We start from the raw sequence: 25,194 nt of genomic DNA, 5'->3' as shown, positions 1-25,194 counted from the left end.
TTAGTAGAATCAGGTGTGTAACTGCCCAGTTGGAACAAAGCCTGCACCCAGACCGGCCCTTTCTGGATAAGATTGAGGACCCCTGCTTTAAAGAATCACTGACAAACCACCAGTATTAGGGTGCCCCTTAATGTCCACGTGCACCCCTGACAGGTCACACCACGATGCCCGGCTCTGCGCTCACCTGTTCCCCGTCACCAGTCGTAGCGGAGGCGGGGGGGAGGTGGGGGGTGTCTCGGGGACTCGTGGTGGGGGACAGCTGGGGAAGAGGAGTCGGGCGGGGCAGCGAGGGCCAGCTGCTGAACCGCGCCCCCTGCCCTTCTGTCGCGACCGTAGTCCAGCCCCCGGGCGTTCGGAGGTGGGTATCGGCCTGCCTCCCTCCTCCACTCCTCGTCAAAGGCTGCAGCCTCACCTGAGGGAAGGGGGGGGTGGAGAACATTAACACACATCACTCCTAGTCTGCCACTCTCACTGCTACAATCACCTGCACAGGCTCGCCTACAGATCCACTGTGCATCCATTCTCTCTCATTCGGGCCCTTTCACTTCTGTTCTAGAACATTTGGAGAACAAAGGGACAAAGGAAATGGTCTCATAATGGTCATGAACATGCATGTGGCCTGGGCACAGAGAGCACGCTGCAGCTGAGCTGCACAGAGCTCTTTAATGAGCGGGGCTGATGGAGCGACGGGCGCGTCCTCACTCTCTTCCAGGTTGATGAAGTCCTGCCTCTCCTCGCGGTCGCCGGTCTTGCGGTTGCGGGACCGCTCCATCACGTGGCCCCGGTCCCAGATGTGGTGCCCGATGGCCAGGCGCTCCAGCCCGCTCTCGCTGTCGCGCATGGCCTGGCGCGTCTCCCGGATCTGAAGGCGCGGACACAGGGCAGCGGCCAATCAGCTCAGCGACACAGCGATCACTAGAGTTCATCGGGATTTTGTGCTACAATAAAGCAAACTGTGGTTAGAGCACACTGAAGCAATAAGATGAAATCGGGAAGGGGGCAAATTCTTTTAACGGCACTACTCTGTACTGATGGCCATTCGATGACGGATGGTGTATATGAAAGTGCTATGGGTGGTGCAGAAGAGGGGTGGAAAGGTGCTTCATCCAGTTATAGTTTCCACACAAGTTGACGATACCCGCTGTGCTGCCTCTTGGTCTCCAATCCGATGCGCATCCATTCATAATATTTTCTACCAACATGGTGAGGATCCCTGCCAATAACTATGAGTGTGAAAAACTTGATCCCGCCAACTACATTGTGCCTGGCCAATCAACGACAGCAGTCATCTTGAACAGCAAGTGTTTGCAGAACTGGGTGTATGGGGGTGTGTAGGGGGGAGGGGTGGCTGCATCATCAGTTACTTTGCATGCTAGAAGTTCCATTTTCTCATTTCCCCAATTCCATTATTACAGGTCTGTAAACAGCCAGAGACACTGTCATGCATTCTGCACAAATTCAATTCACTTTATCTAATCAAGGCAAATACCTCATTTCAATTCCCATCAGTAATATGACTGATTGCACTCCAATATGGAGCCAAATCACAATCAGAAGGAACCTCTTGAGAAATCTTTCAGCTGTGCAGTTCATCCTGTGTCATTAGCCCCCAGAGCCCAGGAGAGCGTGCTTCTCCCCACGCCACTCCTCTCCTCCTCAAGCCGTGCGTCTCCTCCCCACACCACGCGTCTCCTCACGCCGTGCGTCTCCTCCCCACACCACGCGTCTCCTCACGCCGTGTGTCTCCTCCCGACGCCACTCCTCTCCTCCCCACACCGTGCATCTCCTCCCCACACCGCGCGTCCCCTCCCCACACCGTGCATCTCCTCCCCACACCGCGCGTCCCCTCCCCACACCGTGCATCTCCTCCCCACACTGTGCCTCCCCAACGTGCATCTCCTCCCCACAGCTCTCCTCCCACCGTCCCTCCCCATGCAGCGTGTCTCCTCCACACGCTGCGCTTCTCCTCCCCACACCATGCGTCTCCTCCCCACGACACGCGTTTCCTCCTCACGCTGCTCCTCTCCTCCTCACACCATATGTCTCCTCCACACGCCGCGCTTCTCCTCCCCACGCCGCACTTCTCCTCCCCACACCGCGCGTCTCCTCCCCACGTCGCGCGTCTCCTCCCCCCACAGCTCTTCTCAGCGCACTTGTGCAACAAGCAGATTTCCCACCGAGCGTCGCCGCGCTCTTACCCCGCCAGGCGCAGTCCGGAGCTCACTGGTCTGCTGGTACACCTTGGGCGCGCCGGAGTCTGTGGAGGAGTAGGAGATGACGGTGGAGGAAGAGTAGGTCTGACAGCTAGGGGAGCCGGACATCCTCTCCTGATGGAGGGGGGAAAGGAAAACACACGCAGGTGTCAGGCGACAGGGCATCATCACCAACTCACTGGTACATTATCTGCAATACTGAGGGGCGGTGGATTTGGAGGGGGCAGCCAGCTCAATAGAGAAAAGACAGCAGCCTACTTGTGGGCGGGGGGGGTTTACTGCAGTGGTGTGGTGTAATAGTTAAAGAACTGGGCTTGTCACCTAAAGGTTGCAGGTTCGATTCCCAGTTAGGACACTGCCATGGCACCCTTGAACAAGGTGCTTAACCTGCATAAATGGGTTTATTTTTTACCATCTAATAATGAGAAGGTTTAAGGATAAGACTAAATGCTAATTGCCTGTAAATGTAATGTCATGCTGGGCGGCTGAGGAGGTACTCCTCTACAACACGCACCATATTCTCCATCATTCCTCCCATCATCCCAAACATGTCCATGAAACCTCCGCCCTGGGGAAGATAAAGGTGAGGTAAGTCTTCTTTCACACTTTTATAAAGCACACAGCTAATGAGTCCCGTCAGGCGCAACTCACCATTCCAGCCATTCCAAAGGGGGCCATGGCACCGGCCTATCAGAGTGGGAGAGAGGATCAGCATTAGCTCTAACCAATGGCAAGTAGGCAATGCAATGAACGTTGCATCCTTACTACAATAAGGACAAAAGGGGCACACATTAAAAGATTGGATATGGGTAAAATTCACCTTTAAAGACTTACAGGCGCACAGACAGGCATGCAAAGGAGGGAAATATAGTGTGGGCGGCTGACTGACACCCACACACAGGCACCTGGAGGTGGGGGCTGCGGGGCGCCTGAATCTGGGGGGTCAGGGGAAAGGGCTCGTAGCCAAAGGACCCAAACAGGCTGCGCATCTGCTGCCTGTGGGCTGCGAAGGGGTCCCTGCAGACGGGACGGCACACACATTAAAAACAAACAATACAGTAACGGTCCCAATGCATACGCACAGGGCAAAACATATTAAATACAAAATCACACACACACAGAGCTGGAGAGGGGGGAATGCAAATAGGCGTACTTGTGTGTGTGTGTGTGAGAGAGAGAAAGAGAGTGTCCAGTGTGACAGACATATTCATAAAGCATCAAAGGGAGTGCTGATTTAGGATCAGTTAAGCCTTTTAGCTCATAATGGATTCCTTCAAATCAGTTAAGCTCACGCAGTTACAGACATAAATATACCCAACATTTCCAAACTACTCTCTGTGGTACAGTTCAACTGCAAAATACAGCACTGTGATATCCAATAACCATTCAGGTAAATGCATGTCAAAATGACAAGCACAACATATTTCTTAAAATAATCGTGCAGTAAAGTTAGGTACTTACATCACGTATGGGCTCTCGTCCACATCACTTAAATAACGAAACATTATTGCAACAAACCAGCTTCAATGGGAAGTTTGTAAATTCGTACAGTTTAGAATAAAACACAATAATACGATTATAACAAGTATAAGACTAATTTACTAGCAAGCGGTCTTTAAACGAGATTGAAAAACTGGCTAAGGTTCTTTGAATCAACGACACGCCTCATATACTCGCGACAGGGAATAAATATAGCTAGCTAGCCAACGTTGCACAGTCCGCGTTGGCAGAAGTCAGCGATTTCTCTCATTTATTCAGCCAAAATAGTCATCTTGCAATACGACTAATGTTATGCAGTCCTGTTTGTTATTGTTCACGCTATAGCGTTAGTGCTAGCTAGCTGACTGAAAATTTCATTCCGATATACACTACAAATGTGGGTTGTGTTTATATTATTGAACTGCAAATACGGTATTTCTTAGCAAAATATTTATTCGGCCAATTTCAGTTCCAAGGGTTTCTTTTTAACGTTAGCGAGCTCACGTTAGTCACTGAGCTAGCTACTAGTAGCTATCTTGCTGCTATGTAGTCGCAAATGTAAACGGAAGTCAAACTGACAAAGGAAGCCAAAACGCCAGACAGTGCAACCATTGAGCTTGTTTAAAATATTTTTAAACGCAGACTATTTCTAACATTTTTACGCACATTCTAGACACAAAGAACTGAAACGACGCGAAATACGACCGTCCGATTCTTTAAACACATATAACAAGCATCATTTTCAAAGGACGTCGGTCACTTGTAAAAGCTAACATTAGCACTAACTAGCTAAATCAATGTAAAAATAAGAGGGTGGGAGGCTGGGAGCTTTTCTTCTTTAACCTTTAAGCCGGAAATGACGCCAACGTTTAGGCAGTCAGCTCGTACCTGGGCCAGGGAGCGATGTGAAGTTTAGGATGTTGCATGAGAAAAAGTTACTATTATTTCTTAAATGTTTTCATAATTAAACTGAAATTCATGTTGAACTGAAACGGTGTGCAATATTGCAGTATTGATGGGCAATATTAAACGTTCTTCTACAAGACAAATATTGATATATCTCATAGAAAAAAGTGTTGTGCAGGAAACAAGACAGTGAAAAAAAACCCTGCCACTTTGAAGATTTGACAATATGCAGCCATCTGGATGTCAGAACAGAAGCTGAAGATGAAAAGAATTAGAAATGAGATACGAGACGGCTGATCAAGAAGAGGAAGTGGTGTGTCGTTTCTTGAATGGGAAGCTGAGCCAAGAACAAACAAACCACAATGCTTATGCACAGTATTTTCATGCACACAAGCAAAGCGGGAATCACTCGTCTATAAACAAGCAATGATTTAATTTAAAGACTTAAAGAATGTTAGTAATTGTTAATGAGGACATAAATTATTTATGTAGTACAGGGAATGTTATATATATTTTTTAAACGTTCTTTTTTAAGAAAAACAACTTTTGCCCATTCTACTAAGTTGTCCATCAATAAATCTTAAGTAATATTAATGGCTTATAATATGAGCCTGCTGGGGACATTATTACATAGATGATAAATACAAACAAGCATCCCTTTAGTAACTGAGAATAATACAGTACATGGTGTGACAGTTCGGGGACGGCTGCTAACCCCCCACCACTGGTTCTGGAACTACAAGTCAAGATGGGACCCCTGAGAGAACTACAAACCCCACGAAGCATAGATATCAAAGCTACCTCAGCTTTCTGGCATTTGTTAATCAGCATGTGTAGGGACATCTGCAAAGGTTAGTAATAATTTCCCCAATTCCATTATTACAGATGGCTTAGGTGATAGTCTGTGTATGAGATGTATGTCTTCATATGAGATTTAAGCTCCAGGTTCCATCCATGAATATTCTGCATATGTGCATACACATGTAACCAGTGTTATATAGAAGTAATATTCTGGAGTTCCCTTGCAAAAAAATCATGTGAAATTTGCCTTTTCACATGTGAAAGTCACAATTTCACATGTGAATTTAAATAATCATGTGAAAAGAAAATGTCACATATTAATTGGACTTTTTCACATGTGATCTGTCCAAACTGTCTGAGGTTTGTTAGAACAACTGCTTGTTGTTTTTTGACAACAACCCTACAAATGGGAGTTGGTCATCATCATTTGATCATTTGGGCAAAAAAATATTGTATATGTTCTTATAAAGGGCGGCATGGTGGTGCAGTGGGTAGCACTGTCGCCTCACAGCAAGAAGTGTGTAGAGTCTGTGTAGAGTTTGCATGTTCTCCCTGTGTCCGTGTGGGTACTCCGGGTACTCCAGTTTCCTCCCACAGTCCAAAGACATGCAGGTAGGCTAATTGGAGACTCATAGGTCTCATAGGTATGAGTGTGTGAGTGAATAGTGTGTGTGCTCTGCGATAAATTGGGTGTATTCCAGGGTGTATTCCTACCTCTCACCCAAAGCATGCTGGGATAGGCTCAAGCACCCCCCGCGACCCTGCTCAGGATAAGGATAATGGATGGATGGACGTTCTTATAAAGCTACAATTTGGTCCTGAACAAGGTTTGTTCATGTTAACACCTGGAGGCTATGGGTGGTTGCCAAAGTGACAATATGTCTAAGTTTGTGTTGTTTCACACTATAAGGCAGGGTGAAACTATGATTTGTGAAGCAGCCATTCAGAGTTTGGGTCATGTTGTAGCCGTATATGGTGTGCTGAGGTATATTAAAAATGGTGAGATATTTGTGTTTGCTAAATTTTGCAACTGAGAGTGGGACAACACTCTGGGACGTATTGGCTGTTGGGTTTCTAAGGTAAAACTTGAACTTGAGAAAATTTGAGTGAAGCAGTTCAGCATACTGTACATTCTGGGGTTGTGCTATTTATTGAGGGAGTGAACCTGAATTGTGAGAGTGAAGATTGTTTCTAAAAAGACCACATTTTGCTAAAATCTTTGAACAAGGTTCAGGTATCTGAGTCTCTGCTGCTGGACAATTCAAATCTCCATAATTTTCATAAAATCTAAATTACTGTTGAGCAACAGTGTAGTTTCCCAGGGTGAAAGATTCGATCGGGGATGCTTTGACTAATCCAATGTCTGTGGTTCTTTTCTTGGCCCGATTGAACTTTCTTGTTTTTTTTTTTTTTGTCTTCTGTTTCTTGTGTAGCCTTTAGAATTTTTTATGACACATGGTAAATTCTGGAAAATGCCAACTATTCTTGCAGGTGGCAGGAACAAATGTAATGTCTCCCATCTAGCCAAAAAAAAAAAAAAAAACTGGAGAAAAAGCAGAACTGAACCGAAGTGTTATGTAAAGCAATTCTACTAGAGACAATCATGCTATTCAGAATTTTGAACACCATTGTTTACTCAAAAAAAACAAAAACCTCTGTCATATGCAGACGAGATTGGCTTTGAGGTTGCAGCACAAAGCCATCAAGCTCTGACCAGCTATTTGAGTCAAAAATCAAAGCCCATTTTAACAGATAATATTTTTAAATTATGTAATAATAGTAAAATACTAACTCGTATATGGCAACTACCCGTACAGAAATTTCTGTTTTCTACCCACAAGGTTATTGTTTCTTAAACCTTCTTAAATGTATCAGTTTCAAAATAGATCCAGAGACTCCCTCCTGGCATCTCTAGTAGATCACCGTTTAACTCTAGTTTTACTAATGGCCACATGGGGGCAGACTTCATCACACTTATTCTTTCTACATTTCGGAAGGGGACGTTAAATACGTTAAAAACATCCATGTTTTGCTTTTTCAAACGTTGTCTGTCTCGTGGGAGCTTGTGCAGACACATTTGATATCATATCATTTGATATAAAATAATTCCCCTACCATTCTAGAACCTTTTATGTGATCAGTCATGGTGATTTTTTCAGTTCAGCTAGTAAAATTTTTTTTTTCTTTAGGACCCAGTCAACTCAGTCAAGTGTTAATTGAAGAACGAGAAGTGAAGATGCAGATAAACACTAAACACCAAACTGGGTCCCTTCCTCCTCTGCGTTGCATTCTTCCTCCTTATGCACAAGGTCCCACAAGCATCAAAGCTGAGGTCTTGCACACACGCACACACACACACACACACACACACACACACACATATGCAGTGTCAAACAATGTTTCCTGCAGAATAGAAAACCACATCCATCTGACTCTATCGTTGCACTGCCCTCTGCACTGCAGGAATTCCTTTTCTCTACATCACTGACTAAATCCTGGTAGTGGTACATTTGTCCTGCAGGAGACAATATTTGTACAACCGTGAGAATTTATTTATTTATGTTTTGTTGGTGTTCACCATCACTCAGTGCCAGAATTTTGTATTAGTAATTCCAGCAAAACGGAGCTGTTTGTACTGGCTTTTGAATTAGTACATATGTCCTGAGCATGATTGCTGAACAATCTTGAGTAGTGATCGGACCAATAATACAATGATGTTTGCGGTTACACGAAACAATGAAAAGCTCTGCCTAGTTCTACCTCTGTTGACAGCCCGGGGAGTACCTCAGTGAAATTAATGCCTGGTCTTTATGCATTGTATTGGATTAAGTGAGTTCTCAAATACTCACAACAAATAGGATTTTATGATACAATTTGTAGTGTGCGCATAGCGTTGCAACACATATCTTATGTCTTCATAACTTAAGGAAAAGACAAGTTAATATAGATATGATTGATAAGCAATTGATATTGATTAGGATAAAAAAAAACCTTTTTCCTGTCACTTGTTACATGTTGCCCCATCCCTGCACTTCTTGGTAATTTGTATTTGTCCTAATACTGTAGCTTATTCTTCTGCCTATTTGGCTTTACAGATGTTAGACCAGAATAGTGTTCATTGTTCTCGGCTAGAAATAGCTGTACAAAATAAGTAATTGTACCTTACTGAACCCGTGTTCAGCAGTTGTCTACGACCATGAAATGCACTTTTTTGTACGTCGCTTTGGATAAAAGCGTCTGCCAAATGAATGTAATGTAATGTAATATTGATTCGGATCGCGGCTGATGACTGGCCGGGTTTCACGCACACACCCTCTCTCTCGTTTACGTAGAAGACGTGCAGACGAACCCGGATGTAACCAACGCCTAATTGTCGGAGTCAGAAGGTAAGTTGGTGGTTTTGGATTCAGCAATAAAACTGAATCATCTTAACTATTACAACACCATTTATATTGGATTTACAACGAGAATTGTGTGGAGATATCACTGTAATTAACGTAAGTTGTAATGTTATTTGTGTTTATTATTGCCCGGTGGGTTACCAAGCTCGTTCGCTAGCGGCTAGCGATGAAGTTTTCTCAACTTGGAAAAGTTTCGAAATTAGCCAACATAGTACTAGCCAGTTGACTATTGCCATTAACTAGGTAGCCAAGCCGTTTTAAATCGTAGCATGTCGTGTAACCGGTATACTGCCAACAACGTACGATTTTGTAATGAAATATTTTGGTGAAAATGAGTTAGTCTAGCTAACTTAGACAAACAGGTAGACTAACTCAGTTAATTGCCTTGCTAGTTAGCACTAATAATAGTTTTCAGTATAACTTAGCGAGTTATACGACGGTTAACCAGCTAAACGAAGGTGAAAGCTTGCATCTAGCTAGCGTTAACCGGTTATGCGTAACGTGAGCAAGCTTGGTAGGCTATATGAAAATGATTAAAAATATATAGCCTAAAGAAATATGTACGGCAGTGCCGTGTGGTGTAACGTTATTTGTGTTAGATCTGAAAGGCAGAGTTAACGTTAAGAGTTAACCGAATTAGAAAATGCCAGTGATAAATTAGTGTTTGGGTACTTGGACCATTAACGTTATAATAGCTGATGTTAGCTAATTGTTCGAGGAAGTAGCAATCGTTAATACGCGCCGTGCATTGCCATTCAAAGTCTAAGTGTAGATAAGCTATGCATCAAGCATGCTAAAGTCAGGGCAAGCCCCAGCTCCGCGAATCTTCTGTGATATGCGGAAGTAAAGCAAAACTAGCTGGCTAGGTAGCTAACGTAAATATAAAATTTATTTAACGAGTTAAGTGGCTTACTCAAAAGTAACAATGCAGTAACTAGCTAAACCACCCTAGATGTGATAATATTAATTAATTACACCAGGTAGTTAAGTGAGCTGTGTTTTGTCATAATTAATATAGCGTTAACTTAATTTTGCATTTTTATACGACGTGCACAGTCGTCAGTTTCCGCTCCTTTAGATTGTGTGGCGATGTTCTAACCTTAGCTGCTGCCATTTCTTGCAATTCATCTGTTCTGAGTGTCTTTGCGTTGTTTCGTGAATAAAATGTTGCACCTTTATTTCACCGTGATTTCTTTAAACAACAAATGGTTGGATTAGACATAGTTTAGGGACCCAATAAGTTTATGCGCAGTTTCCCCAGTACTTTGACTGTTTACAGAACAGAGTTATTTTCCCAATACCTTTCGCATGAACATTGATACCCAGATCTAACAGTCAGATTTGTTTTCATTGTTTTATCTTGTTTGAATGACTTGTCTTGCCTTGTGTACGTACTTAATATTACTTTGTGTTAGTGCACTTTCTTGAACGCACTACTTAGGCTAAGTGTTAAAACGTCTCTCTTTCTCCGACTGTAGATGCAGACCATAAAGTGTGTGGTTGTGGGGGATGGTGCTGTCGGGAAGACCTGCCTGTTGATCTCCTACACAACCAACAAGTTCCCCTCTGAATATGTGCCCACGGTGAGGGATGGGGCAGTGCATAAAAGAATGGTGGAATTTTAGCTGAACTTGCACGGACAAGTGACTCGATACTAATTAATCCTAGGGTGTGATATACACCAACTTAACGTGCAGCCTAGTCCCCCATTGTTACAGTGGTTGTCAGCTTCACGACTGTTTCAAAATTTTGGTTGTTTTAAAATTGGCTCAGTGGATTTTTGGGGAGCGTAGCTTCTTAGGATCTGCTTTAGTAAAAATACATGGGAAATGGGCAGTGTGGTTTTTATGCCTTAAACATGAGCAGCTGAAATATTGTTAGGATTTGATTAAGATTTGTTTTTTTTGTGGAGCCTTTTCTATAGGTTTTACCATTACCAGACACTCACTGATCTCCCTAAGACAGACTTTAACCACGGTCCTCAAGTTTCACTCTCAATTGTTAGATAAGTATGCAGTCAAAGGAAGTTGTATTACTCAAACTGAAGAAACGTTCACCCTGTCTGTTTAATAATATCCAGTTATGTTTTGACTGTGTTTCCCCCTCTGTGTACTGCATAGATGTGTAAGCAGGGTTGGGAATAGACACACAGAGGAAGTGAGGTGTTAGAATCTGTTGGAATGAAACCACGGACAAGGCCGCCCTGGGGGTCACACAGTCATGCTTTTAATGTCCACGTGAAAAACCCCGCCCTTCACATTGCGCTCTCTCTGCTCTGCTCAGGTGTTTGATAACTATGCAGTCACGGTGATGATCGGTGGGGAGCCTTACACACTCGGCCTGTTCGATACCGCAGGTAAGATGCAGCGCGCTGTAACCGAGCTGCCAGAGCATGTTTTCTTCGTGCTGTTGCTTAGGGATAATCCCAGGCACTGATTTTGTTAGCTTGCGTGAGCGAGCGCCTCTTGTGCAATCTCGAGGACGTGTCAGACGATATGTGTTGGTTGGTGTTGTGATGCGGTGTCCGGTCAGAGCCCGTGTGTGCGCGTGGCCTGTCGCGCTGTAACCTTTCACCCACATTTCCTTCCAGGACAGGAAGACTACGACAGGCTGCGGCCCCTGAGCTATCCCCAGACCGACGTCTTCCTCGTCTGCTTCTCCGTCGTGTCGCCCTCCTCTTTTGAGAACGTCAGGGAGAAGGTCGGTTTCACTGTTTCGGTCATTGCATTGCGTTTGATTGCTTCCACCCTTCCCCCGTTGGGTATGATGTATAAATAATGTTTTATATTGAATGTTCCACGAGCATGTATGTTGTCACATTAACCCATTTCAATGCAAGTACATTGCCCTTTACTCTGGACCCCAGGAAGACTAGCTGGTTGCTATTGCATCAGTTAATGGGGATCCTTACAGTAAACAGTCAACAGCTGCATGTGTGTTGGCTGATCTTGAGGGCGTGTGTTTGTACACAGCATGACATCCTGGGTTCGGGTTCAGTCTGTTCTTGCTGTGGTTCTGTTATCTCAGGTTTGTACGTCACGTTTCTGATTGCTGTGCTTTGTGTGAATCTCTCTCCCCGGGCTCAGTGGGTTCCTGAGATCTCTCACCACTGCCCTCGCACGCCCTTCCTGCTGGTGGGAACTCAGGTGGACCTCCGGGATGACAGTAACACGGTGGAGAAGCTGGCCAAGAACAAACAGCGCCCCCTGCCTCCCGAGAGCGGTGACAAGCTTGCACGGGAGCTGCGCGCTGTGAAGTATGTGGAGTGCTCTGCCCTGACACAGGTATGGACATGCTCTTTTATAGATGCATATGCTTCAGCACTAGTATCTTATGGTGGCTACATGCAATAAGGCTAAGAGCATAATCGCTATCAGTACTGAGTTTACAGCTACTGCCAAAGGGTGCTGTTTTTGCAAGGAAGTATTCAGAATTTATGGAATATGCTGTTGTGTTTGGGAAGATTTTACCATATAATCTTGGTGATTTATGGTTGATCTGATATTTTGCCTACTTACCTAACCATGTTCTTTTGTATATGCTTGTTTTAGTTCCATCTTGAACCAGTTAATTATGGTTGATTTAGCTGCTAATTGAACAGTAATCTGGGTTTTATGTCCCTGAAATCGTGGGTGTTCTCTCTCTGATACGGTTCTGGCTTGAAGGCACTTGTTCCAGCTGAAAGATAACAGTGTTCTTTTCTGTAGGGTTTTCTGTTCAGTTTAGCACCTTACATAAGCAAAACAAGGAGAAATCGAATTGCACTGATTAAGAGTGCTTAGCAAGGGCCTTGAACAATTAGCCCGATACGGCTAAGCATCGAGTTTCTTCAAGAAACGGATGTTAGCGCAGATGCTTTGGAATAACTGGCTCCATCTCCGTATGGGGACGAATGCACCTCCAGCAGTACATTTCACACACAATGAGCGGATTCAGAGGCGGCAGATAAAGATCCGTATTCAGTTACCGGCTCATTCGTGGCCCTGCTAATTCCCCGGGCACAAAGCAGGTTAGCGTACGCGGTGCTCGCCGGTGCCTCCCAAAAACCAGGTTTGAGAAAGTGACCCGCTGATACGAATAGCAAGAATGCCCTGATTTCAGCTAATCCATAAATGCCAAGAGGCTTTTCGCGTCTCGAGGCCCTTCGCGAGTGTCGGTTTTTGTGCATCGCGCGGTAGAGCACCTGATTCCGTTTGCATTAATTATTATAGCGGTAACAGTATAACTGTTTTACCATTTAACTATTTAAAGTGTTGTTTTTTTCAAAGTAGAATGTTAAAGCTGTGGTTATGAAAGATTTAATGGTGCACCATTTGAACGTGCTCTCGTGGGGCTCGGTGCAGATTAGTCCTGAGCAGTAGCGTGGCTCCTGGCAGCTTCAGGCTGATTGACGTGCTCTGCAGTGGCGCCTGTGCCCGCAGAGTTAAACTGAGGCTGGGATGTGCTGCGTCCGCGCGGCCCTTGCACTGAATGCGTAAGTGCGTTTCGTTGCCGTTAGCCGCGCGCAAAGGAGCCCGAGGCCTTCGGCGTCCTGATTGCTGGAGCTGATGCATCTTTAATGGTGCTGGTGCTGGTCTGGCTCTCTGCCCTTCACTCTGCAGCTCTCCCAGGCACTGCTTACCATTTTAACCGTCTGGGTCTCTGTTAAGCTGTGTGCTTTATCAGTCTTTCTCAGCATTGTGTGTGTGTGTGTCATTGTGCGATGGTGTGTCGTTTGTGTGAGGGTGTAAGCCAGTGTGCATGTGTGCACACGCGTGCCTGCATTGTGTATGCGTATGTCTCGTTGTGTGAGTGCATGTGTGCGTGGAAGTCTTTCAGTTTGTGTGTTCGTGTGTGTCATTGCGTGACGGTGTGTGCGTGTGTGTGAGGGTGTGTTTGTGTGTGTGTCTCTCGTGTGAGGGTGTGTCAGCATGTGAGGGTGTGTCAGCGTGTGTGTATTTTTGTGTGTGCACCTGTATGCATGTATGAGTATGTCTTTGTGCGCGTGTGTGCTGTTGCGTGTCTGTGAGTGTGCTACAGTGTTCCATGGCTGTTTTCGGGTGAGAGAAGTGGAGAATGACTCCCCTGTTTCTCCTCAGAGAGGACTGAAGAACGTGTTTGATGAGGCTATCCTCGCTGCTCTGGAGCCCCCCGAGACCAAGCCCAAGAAGCGCTGCTCTTTGCTATAGAGAGAGGAGTGGAGAAACGGGGAGAGACAGGCCAGGACGCCAGGGGGAACCGGGAGGGGTACAGTGTTCAGGGGAGAGGGGCAGAGTCAGTTTAGGAGCAAAAAAGATGGGGGGGGGGGGGCGAAATGACTGCAGAAGGGATGAGGGTTTAATGCCATTACAACAAAAAACAAGCAGCCATATTTGTGCTCAGTGCATGCAGTACATACTGAGAGAGAGGTTTGTCAGTGCTTGCCTAACGGCACAGTTCTCACCCGAGAGAACGAGGAAGAACATTCCTCGCGTCTCTCCTTTTTCTCCAGTAGACCGTTTTAAAAATAAAAAAATTAGTTTGTTTTATTGCCTTGCCACATAGAGGTTAGGAGGGAAGGGTGTGGAATTATTTTGGTTTACTTCATGACCAGAATTGAGTGAACCATAATTACAAACTGTAAACAAGCTGGCGGGGGGTTTGTTTTGCCTCCACCTGCTGGCTCATTGTGGGAACTTCAAGTGCATTTTCTCTTGCAATCTACTGCCTCCTGCGGGCGGTACAGAGAACTGAATTTATTTTGTTCCTTTTTGATGTATTATTATAATGTATATTATATTTTCTTTGTTTTGGGGATTTTTAGTGGTTATGCATTTTGAAACTTGAGTTTTTATTTTATTATTATTTTTATTATTATTTTATGTTTTCTTTGCTGGTATGTGTTAGAATAACATTTTGGTGGTGAGTCATTCACAGTCTAATGATTAGTTATTTGAAATAACTAATAATAATAATAATAATAATAATAATAATAATAAGGATCTTTTCTTAGAGAATTTCTGGGTGTTTGTAATCACATAATGTTTGTAATAAAAATGGTTTAACTGACAAGAAATGGGGATTGTTCATTTCAACAGGCATTCATTTGAATATTGGTGTGCATCAACTAAATGCAAACATCACTATTTAAGGCATAATCAGTTAAATACATATGCATAACACTACATTATTCAGTCACACACTGATATAGGGGAAATTGTTTATTGGTCAACTATAAAATGCCAGGAATGGAGCAGCACACGATAGAAACCAAACTGGCGATGAGCACAGACACAGAGACACCAGAGTCACAGATAGAGGATGGAGAGGCAGGGTATTGTGGGAAGGGGGAGCAGGGTGGGTGGTGTTACTGGGAGGCACAGGGGCAGAATGACAAATCACATTTGTGTAGGTGGATAGATACGGTGGGAGAGTGATGTACAAATAAATAGAGACAACAGTTACAGACAGATCAATATAAATACAGTGAATATAAGGACATGTAAAGAGGTAGCTATAGCCTAACTTGGAGTACCGCCATATGAAGATGCATAGTGTTACTCAATACAATATTTGTTACCTTTTGTTATTTTTGCTAAAGTCGGCTTTAAAAGCGTTGTCGCTTTGTGAATTAGTTGTAACGTAGGGCACGCTGTGTGTGTGTGTGTGTGTGTGTGTGTGTGCGTGCATGTTGCAGTAATGTATGAAGCCTCTGTCCAGAGTATAAGTATGTGTGCAGTCAGTCTGCATAGTAGAAAACACAGGCTTGTTCTAATACTATTTTTACTCTCCTCGTATTGCATAATTACGCTTCCCAGAAGTCTTTGGGTGAATAAGCTCTCCATTGCTGCTGATTAGTCACAGATAACTATGGTCAGTGAAGTCCAATTGTTCAACTGACTCATCCAATCTAGTCTAGTCTGTCACTGTGCCACGAAACACGCATCTATATCGTACAATGCACTTTTTGCTCAGAGAAATAGTCGACAGGAGGAGTTTACATAATGTGTCCGCGCTACTGCTCGTCTGAGTCATTTCCAGAGCACTGCCGTGGTATATTCAGTATGGGATGCTATCTCAGTGCTGCGGTAACGCTATGAGCAGTCATTGTGGTTGTGTCGTTGTACAGTCGTGGTGTCTGTACTGGCTGGTTAGTGAGTATACACTGTGTGAGCCCCCCCCCCCCCAGCTTCTCTCATTCTTTACAGGTGTGGATTAGTACAGTGTTCTTGCACTGTTGGCAGCGGACTGAGCAGCACCAGGAGAACTTGCAGGAGCAGCGCTGCACCACCTCCGCCCGGCCCGCCCGAAACCCGGGCCCGCAGCACACCAGCTCGCACCCGTCCGGCGCCAGTCGGGAGGTGCCTGGCGGGAGGGAGAAGGGGGGTGGGGAAGGGGGGGCGAGTGGGATGTGACATGAGCACGCTGGTCAGACCAGTTCAGGTCAGAGTTCACGTGTAGCATCACACAGCCTGAACGGTAGTTGCTACCATCCAAACTGGCTGGGGGAGGCAGGAAGTGAAAGCTATCAGGGATGTGCTGTATGGGGCTCACAGGGGGTCAGGGCCTACAGAGAGAATACCAGCCATTTCATCCCATTCCCCTCCAGATTCTTGGGAGTGTTCTCCATTTCAAGGAGTTGGGCTCCATGCTATGTGCGTTCAGTGGACAGTTAGGACGATTTCAAGGACCCTGACTGACTGGGGCGCTTACAAATGTGCAAGAATGGGGTGGCCGATGTGAGGTCTTCTCATGGGGCCTAAAATGCCTGATGGCTCCCTCGCGTGTATTTAAGGCAGTGTTTGCGCGAGTCCTGAAGAGTAGATGTGCACGTTGGTTTTTGTTCCAACCAATTATCCTGTAAATTTTCCTAACAGCTGTATTCACTCCTGTATGGGACCCCAGTATCAAGTTCAGCATGAGTTATGTTAACTTATGAACGAATTAAGAGCAGAAGTTTGCATGAGCTGGATCAGCCCGTCACGTGCTTTTCTGGTACGGTGAAGCCAAATTCTCCTTACTGGTACATTTCAGTAAGTCGATATCTGGCTTTTTTCTTTTTTTTTTTTCCTGTGTAAAAATTTCCGGAAAAGGTTCTCACCGTTGCAGCGACGGCCGGCGGTGCCAGGGATCCCGTTGTCGGGGTCGAGGCGGCAGAAGTCCGGGGAGGCGGCGAGGTACACCAGGTCCCGGGCCGCCGGGGGCTTCACCAGGGGGTCGCGGGGGAGCAGGGCTGTCCTGGAGCCCACTCGGGAGAGGCGCACCTAGGGGGAGGGGCATCCACAGCTCCGCACGCTTAGCATCCAGTTCACTTGTGTGGTGGCATAGTCTCACCAGCTCTGCGCTAAGCCCTTCTCTTGTGCTCGTAGTTATCCGTTGCTTGCACAGGGAGTTATTTGGCAATAAGACTGGTGCTGTGTGATTAATAAATGCAGATGTGAAAGTAGTTATGGGAGTTTTACAGTGTAGCTGGTGAACTGCCTCGGCCGTTCATGAAAGGGGCACTGGCCTGGGTGCTCTACGTGTTGCTAAGCTACAGTATCTGTCTGGGGTCCCTGCCCTCCCCACTCATTGGGCCCCCCGCCCCGTCACTCACCTCGGTGGCCCCGTCGAAGCGCTCCTTCAGCACCGCCCCCACGCGGCGGAACGGCGGCATCACCTTCCAGCAGGTCCTCAGCTCACAGGAGCCGGAGACCCCGTGGCATTTACACTCCACCTGCATGTTGTGGAGGATGGCCTGTGGGGAGAGAGAGGGAGAGAGAGAGAGGGGAGGGCAGGAAAACAGGAGGAGAGGGAGGGAGAGAGAGCAGGCAAACAGGAGGAGAGAGAGGGAGAGAGAGCAGGAAAACAGGAGGAGAGGGAGGGAGAGAGAGCAGGAAAACAGGAGGAGAGGGAGGGAGAGAGCAGGAATATAGGAGGAGAGGGAGGGAGGAGGCAAACGAGTGGTGGGAGAAAGTTTGAAAACAGGAGGAGAGGGAGGAAGGAAAAGAGGGGTAGAGACCAGAGAAGGGGCAGAATGGTAAGGTTATAACCATGCAGGTTCTTTTGCAGTTTTGACGGTAGAATCGGCACCAGTAATGAATGGTGTTCGTCAGTAAAAAAAAAAGTTGTTCTTTAGAGCTTTTCAGTCTTTTCACGTTCAAACAGAATTTTACAGGCTGCCTCTTCCCCACCTTCCTCCCAGCCTCGTTGTTGTGGATGTTCATGAGTGGTCGCCCTAGCGACAGCCCCTTGGCACGCTCCGGTTCGTCCACGAATGTTTGGGAAAAGGCCACCCCGTAGGACAGGTTGTCTGAGCAGCCGGACCACTGGAAACCTGAGAGAGGAAGAGGTGAGCGCTCTGTACACACACACACACACACACACACACACACACACGGACTGACAAGCCTGGGCAATACTCTGCAACACTCACACATGAATGACACACTGGCATGTCAGTAAGCAGGGAGAGCTGTACAAAACACAGCGTGTTTCTCAAGCAACAAGTCAACTGGCCTGTTTTGACGGTTACGGTCAGAAGCCACTTTTGAAACGGCTTTAGCAACTGGGCGTGTGCGGGATTGCGACAGGTCCAAACAAACATATATAAACAGAGAAGGTGTTTGTGTACCAAGCCCAGGGGAGATGGGGGGCGGGGTTGAGGCGTCCTTCCTGATGACCCCCCCGTTATGCTCCTCCTTTTGGCACTTGGCAGGTGTATGACTGCAAGCCTCTCTGCTCTACATCTCCAGCCATCCCTGTGTTCTGTGTCAGCTGGGCAGGTAGGGGCCCTGGGCCTGGTCGTCTGGCAGTAGTGGTGTGACAGACAGCGAGGTCTAGAGTTCCTGAGTGTGATGGACAGCGAGGTGTACGGTTCTGCAGTGTGAGGGACAGTGAGGTGTACAGTTCTGCAGTGTGAGGGACAGTGAGGCCCAGAGTTCTGCAGTGTGAGGGACAGTGAGGCCCAGAGTTCTGCAGTGTGAGGGACAGTGATGCCTAGAGTTCTGCAGTGTGAGGGACAGTGAGGCCCAGAGTTCTGCAGTGTGAGGGACAGTGAGGCCCAGAGTTCTGCAGTGTGAGGAACAGTGATGCCCAGAGTTCTGCAGTGTGAGGGACAGTGATGCCCAGAGTTCTGCAGTGGGAGAGACAGTGAGGCCCAGAGTTCTGCAGTGTGAGGGACAGTGATGCCCAGAGTTCTGCAGTGTGAGGGACAGTGATGCCCAGAGTTCTGCAGTGTGAGGGACAGCGAGGCCCAGAGTTCTGCAGTGTGAGGGACAGTGATGCCCAGAGTTCTGCAGTGTGAGGAACAGTGATGCCCAGAGTTCTGCAGTGTGAGGGACAGTGATGCCCAGAGTTCTGCAGTGTGAGGGACAGCGAGGCCCAGAGTTCTGCAGTGTGAGGGACAGTGATGCCCAGAGTTCTGCAGTGTGAGGGACAGCGAGGCCCAGAGTTCTGCAGTGTGAGGGACAGTGATGCCCAGAGTTCTGCAGTGTGAGGGACAGTGAGGCCCAGAGTTCTGCAGTGTGAGGGACAGTGAGGCCCAGAGTTCTGCAGTGTGAGGGACAGTGAGGCCCAGAGTTCTGCAGTGTGAGGGACAGTGAGGCCCAGAGTTCTGCAGTGTGAGGGACAGTGAGGCCCAGAGTTCTGCAGTGTGAGGGACAGTGAGGCCCAGAGTTCTGCAGTGTTTTGACGGACAGTGAGGCCCAGAGTTCTGCAGTGTGAGGGACAGTGAGGCCCAGAGTTCTGCAGTGTGAGGGACAGTGAGGTGTACAGTTCTGCAGTGTGAGGGACAGTGAGGCCCAGAGTTCTGCAGTGTGACAGACAGTGAGGCCCAGAGTTCTGCAGTGTGATGGACAGTGAGGCCCAGAGTTCTGCAGTGTGAGGTACAGTGAGGCCCAGATTCTGCAGTGTGAGGGACAGCAAGGCCCAGAGTTCTGCAGTGTGAGGAACAGTGAGGTGTAGAGTTCTGCAGAGTGACAGACAGTGAGGCCCAGAGTTCTGCAGTGTGAGGAACAGTGAGGTGTAGAGTTCTGCAGTGTGACAGACAGTGAGGCCCAGAGTTCTGCAGTGTGACGGACCACAAGGCCCAGAGTTCTGCAGTGTGACGGACCACAAGGCCCAGAGTTCTGCAGTGTGTGACGGACTGTGACTCACCCTCGGGACTGACACCCCTGACCTTCCGGTCACAGCCGCACCTCTCCAGCTCCCCACGACTGCAACCCCTCGTCACGGCGACGGCCACGGCAGCTGAGGACAGGGCGTGCACAAAAGCGGCCTCCCGCGTACCTGTTTGGGAAATTCACCACCACGCTTCAGTCAGGGGCGCAGGGTACCGTCCCGAATCTGGGATTCACTCAAATTCTCCCTCCTTCCCCAGAGCGATGGTCAAACGTCTGCATCAGCAACACTGAAGTCCCCGCTAAGCAGTGTAACAGCATACATCCTATAGACCAACCAGATGCTCACCTCCATGTTCTAAACACTTCGCATTTTTTTCAAATCTTCCTACCTCTGTGGGTGAATGACAATTTGTATTCTGTAAATGTTATGAATATGAAATTGCCTGGCCAAGGATAATACTGTGGCAAAGAGTTCTTTTCCCTTGGCCATACCTTTTCATTAAAATTCATATACTGCAGTGTATCACTGGAAACTGCTGTATTTAGGCAATAGGGAAGACAGAAGAAACACAGGCACTCACAATGTGGTTGGTCTATAGAATCTGTGGTAGCACAGAGTCAATGTCAAAGTCAAGTATTATGTTTGCTTAATTAAGAATTTTGAGTGAAGAATGATTCAACTTTTTTAGAATACTGTCAAGAGGTATGTTCACATGATGTCATAGCCTGGAATTCGCTGAAATTGGCACGTCACATTGTCAGGGATCAATCTATTATGTCCACACGATGTCATCATCGGGGATTCAGTCCGGTTGCTGTGAGTTGCGTTGCCTTGACGAAGCTCACCCTGGGTCATGACTCTCCCGAACACGTTGACTCCACGGGCCGTCGTGGAGCAGTTCCACCTGCGATTACGGAACTGGTGCTGGCACTGGTTTCACACGGGCAACAAAAACACAGGATGGGAGGGTGCTGTAATAATTATGATCCACTGCAGTCATGAGGCAGCTTTTATGATTTCAGAGTGCTTTGCGAATAATGGGTATTGACTAGCATCTATGGTATAGTTACAGGTCAACAAAGAGTATCCATAAAACTGACTCTCTGGATAGTGCACTACCCAGGATTTTAAAGTGTATGGTGCTTTTACTAGTCCGGAGGTGTAGAGGAATGGGTCTAATGAGACACAAAGTAGAATAATTATTGTTTCACTAATGAAGTCTAGCTCAGTGGTTCTCAAACTCAACGAAAAAAGTCCTGGGGGCCTCCTGTGTACACTGGTTTTAGTTCCAACCGCAATTGCAATCCCAGAATTTTAACAAGCTGTTAATTTTTCTTAATTAGGAGCTTTTTAGAGGCATTAGTCTGTTCGGCCACATTATGCCAGAAATAGCTATGCATGAAGAATAAAATTCCCATGTTCATATTGTCCTATATTGAGCTATATTGCAAACTGTTACATAAAAGCAGGTAACAATGTTTTTATCAAATGAAAGACTGTGGTTAATCAATAGGTTTCTAATTAGGTTGTTGAACACATGCTTAATTTCTTAAATCTTATGTTAAACCTATTAACACAGAGCAGGTTTGCCACATTGTCATTTGCCTTGTCTTTGAATTTTTCATTATCTTTCAGATGGATAGTTTTAGTGGTCAGGTGTTCACATCTTCACCAGTTAGGAGCCTATAGATTCACCTGAAGTCTTTAACTTGATCTGTTAAGTAAGTAAAAGGTTTTACTTATTTTTATGCAATTGTTTGCAATACTGTGCATTTTGCAGAATGTGAACATTTTATGTGGAATTTTATTCTTCATGGCATGCATAGCTATTTATGACGTAGTGTGGCTTAAACAATCCCTGTCAACATGAAAAGTACCTAATTAAGAAATATTAACAGCTTGTTAAAATTCCGGGACTGAAATTGTGGTTGGACCAAGAACCAACGTACACAGGGGGTTTGAAGGACCGAATTTGACAACCACTGGTCCATCTAACTGACAGGTACCACGAAACAATGTAATTAAAAAATTTTTTTAAATAGAAATCCTACCCTGACAGCCCCCTGCCCCCCCTATAAAAAAAACATATCTTATACTGCAGTAGTTTTATGTGAAGCGATATCCTTTTGACACAGACAGTATGCGTTATGTAGGGTGAGTAGTTTGCCCGGCTGGCAGTGCCTGGTGTCACTGGGACTCACTGAAGCCCGGGCGCACACTATGTTCTCTCTTACCTCTTCTATCACCATTTCGGCTGCCCTGCGTACCGACTCCATGACCTCGCCCCTGGCCCTGCACACCCCCACCTGCCCCACGGACAGCCCCCGGAGCCGGCCGCAGGGGGCGGCACCCGACACGGGGCGCGAGCGTGGCATCCTGGCCAGCGACCTGCGGGCACAGGGAGACGCGTCACGCGGGCGCGCCCGGCAGCACAATGCGCCCCATTGTGTCCGCACGCAAAGCAAGGGGCTGACTTACAGCCAGTTGGTTGCCACGGTAGGGTGGGTTGCCCATAGCAACAGCAGGAGGAGGAGTTGTCCCGTGAGATTCACAGTAGAGACAGTTGGCATCAGACTGTCTGTCTGTCCGTCTCTTGTGTGTGCAGGTCTTTGTGTGAGGCAGGCTGCCTGGCTGCCGTCTATCGGTTCTTGGTGTCAGGTGACCTGCACGTGTCTGTCCCTCTGTCTGTCTGTCCGAGCTTATCTTTCTGTTGCTCACTTGGGGATGATCCCCTCATATCTGTCGATTAAGAAAAAGGGATAATTCCATTGTCACATTCAGAACCCCTTTATATTACAACAGTGATTATCATCAACATTTTTGGCTTGATAAACTTGATGTCACATTTATTGATTCCAGTAAACTGCCAAAGCAGTGGTGCCATAACACAGTAATCAACTTACAAAGCATACGTTATATGGAAATGTATGCTTCTGCTGTAAAATATTTTACCGATCAATTTTTATGGACAATATAATTGCTGTTGAAAGACAGCATTAAATTCTACAATGTTAGTATTAAGTTGCATATTGTATTTTCAAGTACTTGACATATTTTATTTTTATATGAAATCATCTATTCTACATTTTACAGATTCTGCAGATCAAATATATAACCGAGTAATTATTGTAGCAGTTTATGTTTAGTACAACTCCCTCTGTTGTAATTCAATAAGACAAAATATTAGTAGAATAGTAAATCGTAGGGTAATAAATCCCTTGAAGAATAGTGCAGTTCATCCTGCTGAGTGCAGGGTTGAATAGTGTGGAGTTCTCAGTAGAGTAATTCCATGTTTTATAAATCTGTATTTACAAACAGCAGGGGGCGCTGTTTTATTTGCTTTGCAATAAAGCAACACAGAATCCAATCAAAGGTCTTAAATTAAAAGGCCTGTAACTCAAATGTTTACAGTAATTACGTTCCATAATAAACAATCCTTTACAATAATAATTAAAATTCATCATGTCCTTACCATTCATTCCATTGTCCAGTTCTGTCCATATATTAGGCTGCACGAAACAAAATCTCTCCAGGGATCGATCTGATTTTCCTATTATGAATATTAGAAAGACTATTCGCTTGTTTATCTGTTTGGTAGAATAATGGACTACATGGATTATTACTGATTTAGATAAAAAGATTATAGTAATAACTGCTGAAAAGAAAAAAGATATAAATGTATATACAAGTGTTTTCACATCAATACACAATTGTAAATAAGAGAGTATTGATACTTACAACTAGTTTGCAAATGAATAATGAAATATTAATTGCTTAAGCAATGTTACTGTTTCTATTAAACTTTTCTTTTGTCTACTGCTATCTCTCCCTCTCCTTCACTCTCATGGCCTTCAAATCTCTATTTATGGATACTGAATTATAACATATATTATATGCCAATAACCAGAATCTTAGCTTTAGTGCACAATCCTTTGTGCATTTAAAGGTATTACAAAGATATGTCTCTTTTTTAATCCTTTTTAAGTTGAGCTGATGAATATGCAGAAAGCATTGTTAGTTCCGCCTGGTAGAGTTCCTGCTTGCTCTTCCCCAAATAAAATTGGGTGTAGGTCAGTCCAGTAGAGATAGGGAGGAAGAGTGAGGATGGCTCCAGAGAAGAGGGGTTATAAAGGAGGGAGGGAGGGAAGAAGGGAGTGATATAGGGTGACAAGAAAGGGAGGAGAGTGTAGAAGTTACATGACAGTACATTATCACTGACGTTGAGAGATGGCGATGGTGGTTAAGGTTAGCACAAGTCATAGCGTATGATGCGGAGTGCAGGTACTGCAGTATAACATGTAGTGTATGTTCGCATGTGAGAGCATGCATGTGAGCAGCTGTTTCAAATAGGGCTTGAGAGCAAAGTGCAAGGAAATGCTTCTTGGAGGCGGAACATCCTTGCTAAAGGCTACAAGGTCATGCCCACATGATTCAAAGGTCCTGCAAGTGAAGACAAACGCTTATCATGCGCTTTCAGAATAAAGGCGCAAAACAATACGTGTCCGTCGGGATGTCCCCACAAAGATTGTGTCACAAACTTGTGTGCGTGTCCGTTACCTAATGTTTAATTTTCCCAAACTTTGTTGCTCTTTTTACGAGTTTCCACCCCCCCCTTCCTCCATCTCCCTCACTCCCTCTCTCCCTCTCTCTCTTTCTCTCCTCCTTAGTATTGTCTTAGAAGAAGGGGTGACATTTGGACAAGGAGGAGAAAACACACTGCCGACAAATATTGGAACGGAGGCAAATAAATCAGAGCGATGGCGAGGGGGGGGGAAGAAGTGGTGAGGTAGGTGGATGGGGAAAGATGCTATGGAGAGTGGAAGCGATGGAGAGCGGTTGGTCTCTAAATCTCCAGCGTACGTAAGAGTGAATGTTTGGTGAAAGGAAAGTAAAAAAGTTTGGATTTGGGAATGAAAGAGGTATAGTGATGTATACCAGAGAAATGGCTGAGAAAGGGTAAAGGGCAGAAAAAAAATATGGGGGTGGTGTTTGTTTTTTTTTGGGGGGGGGGAGGGGATCTCCTCCAGATTTTGAGGGGGAAAGACATGGAGGAGGAACACTGTGGGCACCATGATGAGCTGTCATTTCCTGCTTTCGTAATCTTCCTTCCAGTGAGTCTCTCTCTTTCTCACTCATTTTAATCCTTCCATCCATCCTTTGGCTCAATTTTTTCTCACCTGGATTCATTCTCTTTCTCTTCCTCTTCTTCTTTGCCTGCTCTTTCCTCCGCTCTTTAGGGCAAAAATAATGAGCAAAAATGCCAGCTTTCCTGATGATTAATACAAGTGGAACATGCTTGCATCTCCCTCAGGCGTTCCAGAACTGCTTTCCTC

At 45.9% G+C, this 25,194-nt stretch overlaps 3 protein-coding genes across 7 annotated transcripts; 1 reads left to right on the top strand and 2 right to left on the bottom strand.

Annotated features, from left to right (window-relative positions):
- Positions 1-184: 184 nt before the first annotated feature.
- On the bottom strand, positions 185-4,553 carry mlf2 (myeloid leukemia factor 2). Of its 4 annotated transcripts, none has more exons than XM_064310717.1 (8): positions 4,536-4,553; positions 3,675-3,701; positions 3,119-3,230; positions 2,865-2,900; positions 2,728-2,781; positions 2,199-2,327; positions 703-862; positions 185-412 (listed from the first exon to the last, which is right to left on the bottom strand). In XM_064310717.1, coding segments are annotated over exons 2-8 (711 nt in total). In that variant the 5' UTR covers positions 3,677-3,701; positions 4,536-4,553; the 3' UTR covers positions 185-194. The 4 variants fall into 4 exon arrangements, with proteins under 4 accessions (XP_064166787.1, XP_064166778.1, XP_064166771.1 ...); XM_064310708.1 differs by lacking the exon at positions 4,536-4,553 and adding an exon at positions 4,359-4,526; XM_064310701.1 differs by lacking the exon at positions 4,536-4,553 and having other exon boundaries at positions 3,675-4,528.
- Positions 4,554-8,677: 4,124 nt separating this feature from the next.
- cdc42l (cell division cycle 42, like) lies at positions 8,678-14,834 on the top strand. 2 transcript variants are annotated; one of them, XM_064310933.1, is made up of 6 exons: positions 8,678-8,785; positions 10,279-10,383; positions 11,084-11,156; positions 11,391-11,500; positions 11,887-12,084; positions 13,879-14,834. In XM_064310933.1, exons 2-6 carry the CDS (start codon positions 10,279-10,281, stop codon positions 13,966-13,968), a joined length of 576 nt encoding a protein of 191 aa, XP_064167003.1. In that variant the 5' UTR covers positions 8,678-8,785; the 3' UTR covers positions 13,969-14,834. The 2 variants fall into 2 exon arrangements, with proteins under 2 accessions (XP_064167003.1, XP_064167008.1); XM_064310938.1 differs by having other exon boundaries at positions 8,768-8,896.
- Positions 14,643-24,548, bottom strand: wnt4b (wingless-type MMTV integration site family, member 4b). Its single transcript, XM_064310347.1, has 9 exons — positions 23,334-24,548; positions 22,340-22,600; positions 22,096-22,249; positions 20,707-20,791; positions 19,895-20,026; positions 17,932-18,074; positions 17,355-17,495; positions 16,860-17,022; positions 14,643-16,123 (listed from the first exon to the last, which is right to left on the bottom strand). The coding sequence occupies exons 2-9, from the start codon at positions 22,429-22,431 to the stop codon at positions 15,954-15,956; spliced, it is 1,080 nt and encodes a 359-aa protein (XP_064166417.1). The 5' UTR covers positions 22,432-22,600; positions 23,334-24,548; the 3' UTR covers positions 14,643-15,953.
- Positions 24,549-25,194: the final 646 nt, after the last annotated feature.

Source organism: Anguilla rostrata, chromosome 1 (genome assembly GCF_018555375.3).
Source record: "Anguilla rostrata isolate EN2019 chromosome 1, ASM1855537v3, whole genome shotgun sequence".
Classification (NCBI taxonomy): Eukaryota; Metazoa; Chordata; class Actinopteri; order Anguilliformes; family Anguillidae; genus Anguilla; species Anguilla rostrata.
The sequence above is the reverse complement of the archived record's forward strand: the minus strand, read 5'-3'. Positions and strand labels throughout refer to the sequence as shown.

Coding starts and splice junctions, on each gene's coding strand:
- mlf2 (XM_064310701.1), bottom strand. CDS start 3,718: ATGTTTCGTTATTTAAGTGATGTGGACGAGAGCCCATACGTGAT. Junction 3,231..3,674: donor GACGAGAGCCCATACGTGAT/GTAAGTACCTAA, acceptor TCCCGTCTGCAG/GGACCCCTTCGCAGCCCACA. Junction 2,328..2,727: donor GAGGAATGATGGAGAATATG/GTGCGTGTTGTA, acceptor CCCCTCCATCAG/GAGAGGATGTCCGGCTCCCC.
- cdc42l (XM_064310933.1), top strand. CDS start 10,279: ATGCAGACCATAAAGTGTGTGGTTGTGGGGGATGGTGCTGTCGGGAAG. Junction 10,384..11,083: donor CCTCTGAATATGTGCCCACG/GTGAGGGATGGG, acceptor TGCTCTGCTCAG/GTGTTTGATAACTATGCAGT. Junction 12,085..13,878: donor AGTGCTCTGCCCTGACACAG/GTATGGACATGC, acceptor GTTTCTCCTCAG/AGAGGACTGAAGAACGTGTT.
- wnt4b (XM_064310347.1), bottom strand. CDS start 22,431: ATGCCAACTGTCTCTACTGTGAATCTCACGGGACAACTCCTCCTCCTG. Junction 22,250..22,339: donor ACCGTGGCAACCAACTGGCT/GTAAGTCAGCCC, acceptor CTGTGCCCGCAG/GTCGCTGGCCAGGATGCCAC. Junction 18,075..19,894: donor CAGGGGTGTCAGTCCCGAGG/GTGAGTCACAGT, acceptor TTCCTCTCTCAG/GTTTCCAGTGGTCCGGCTGC.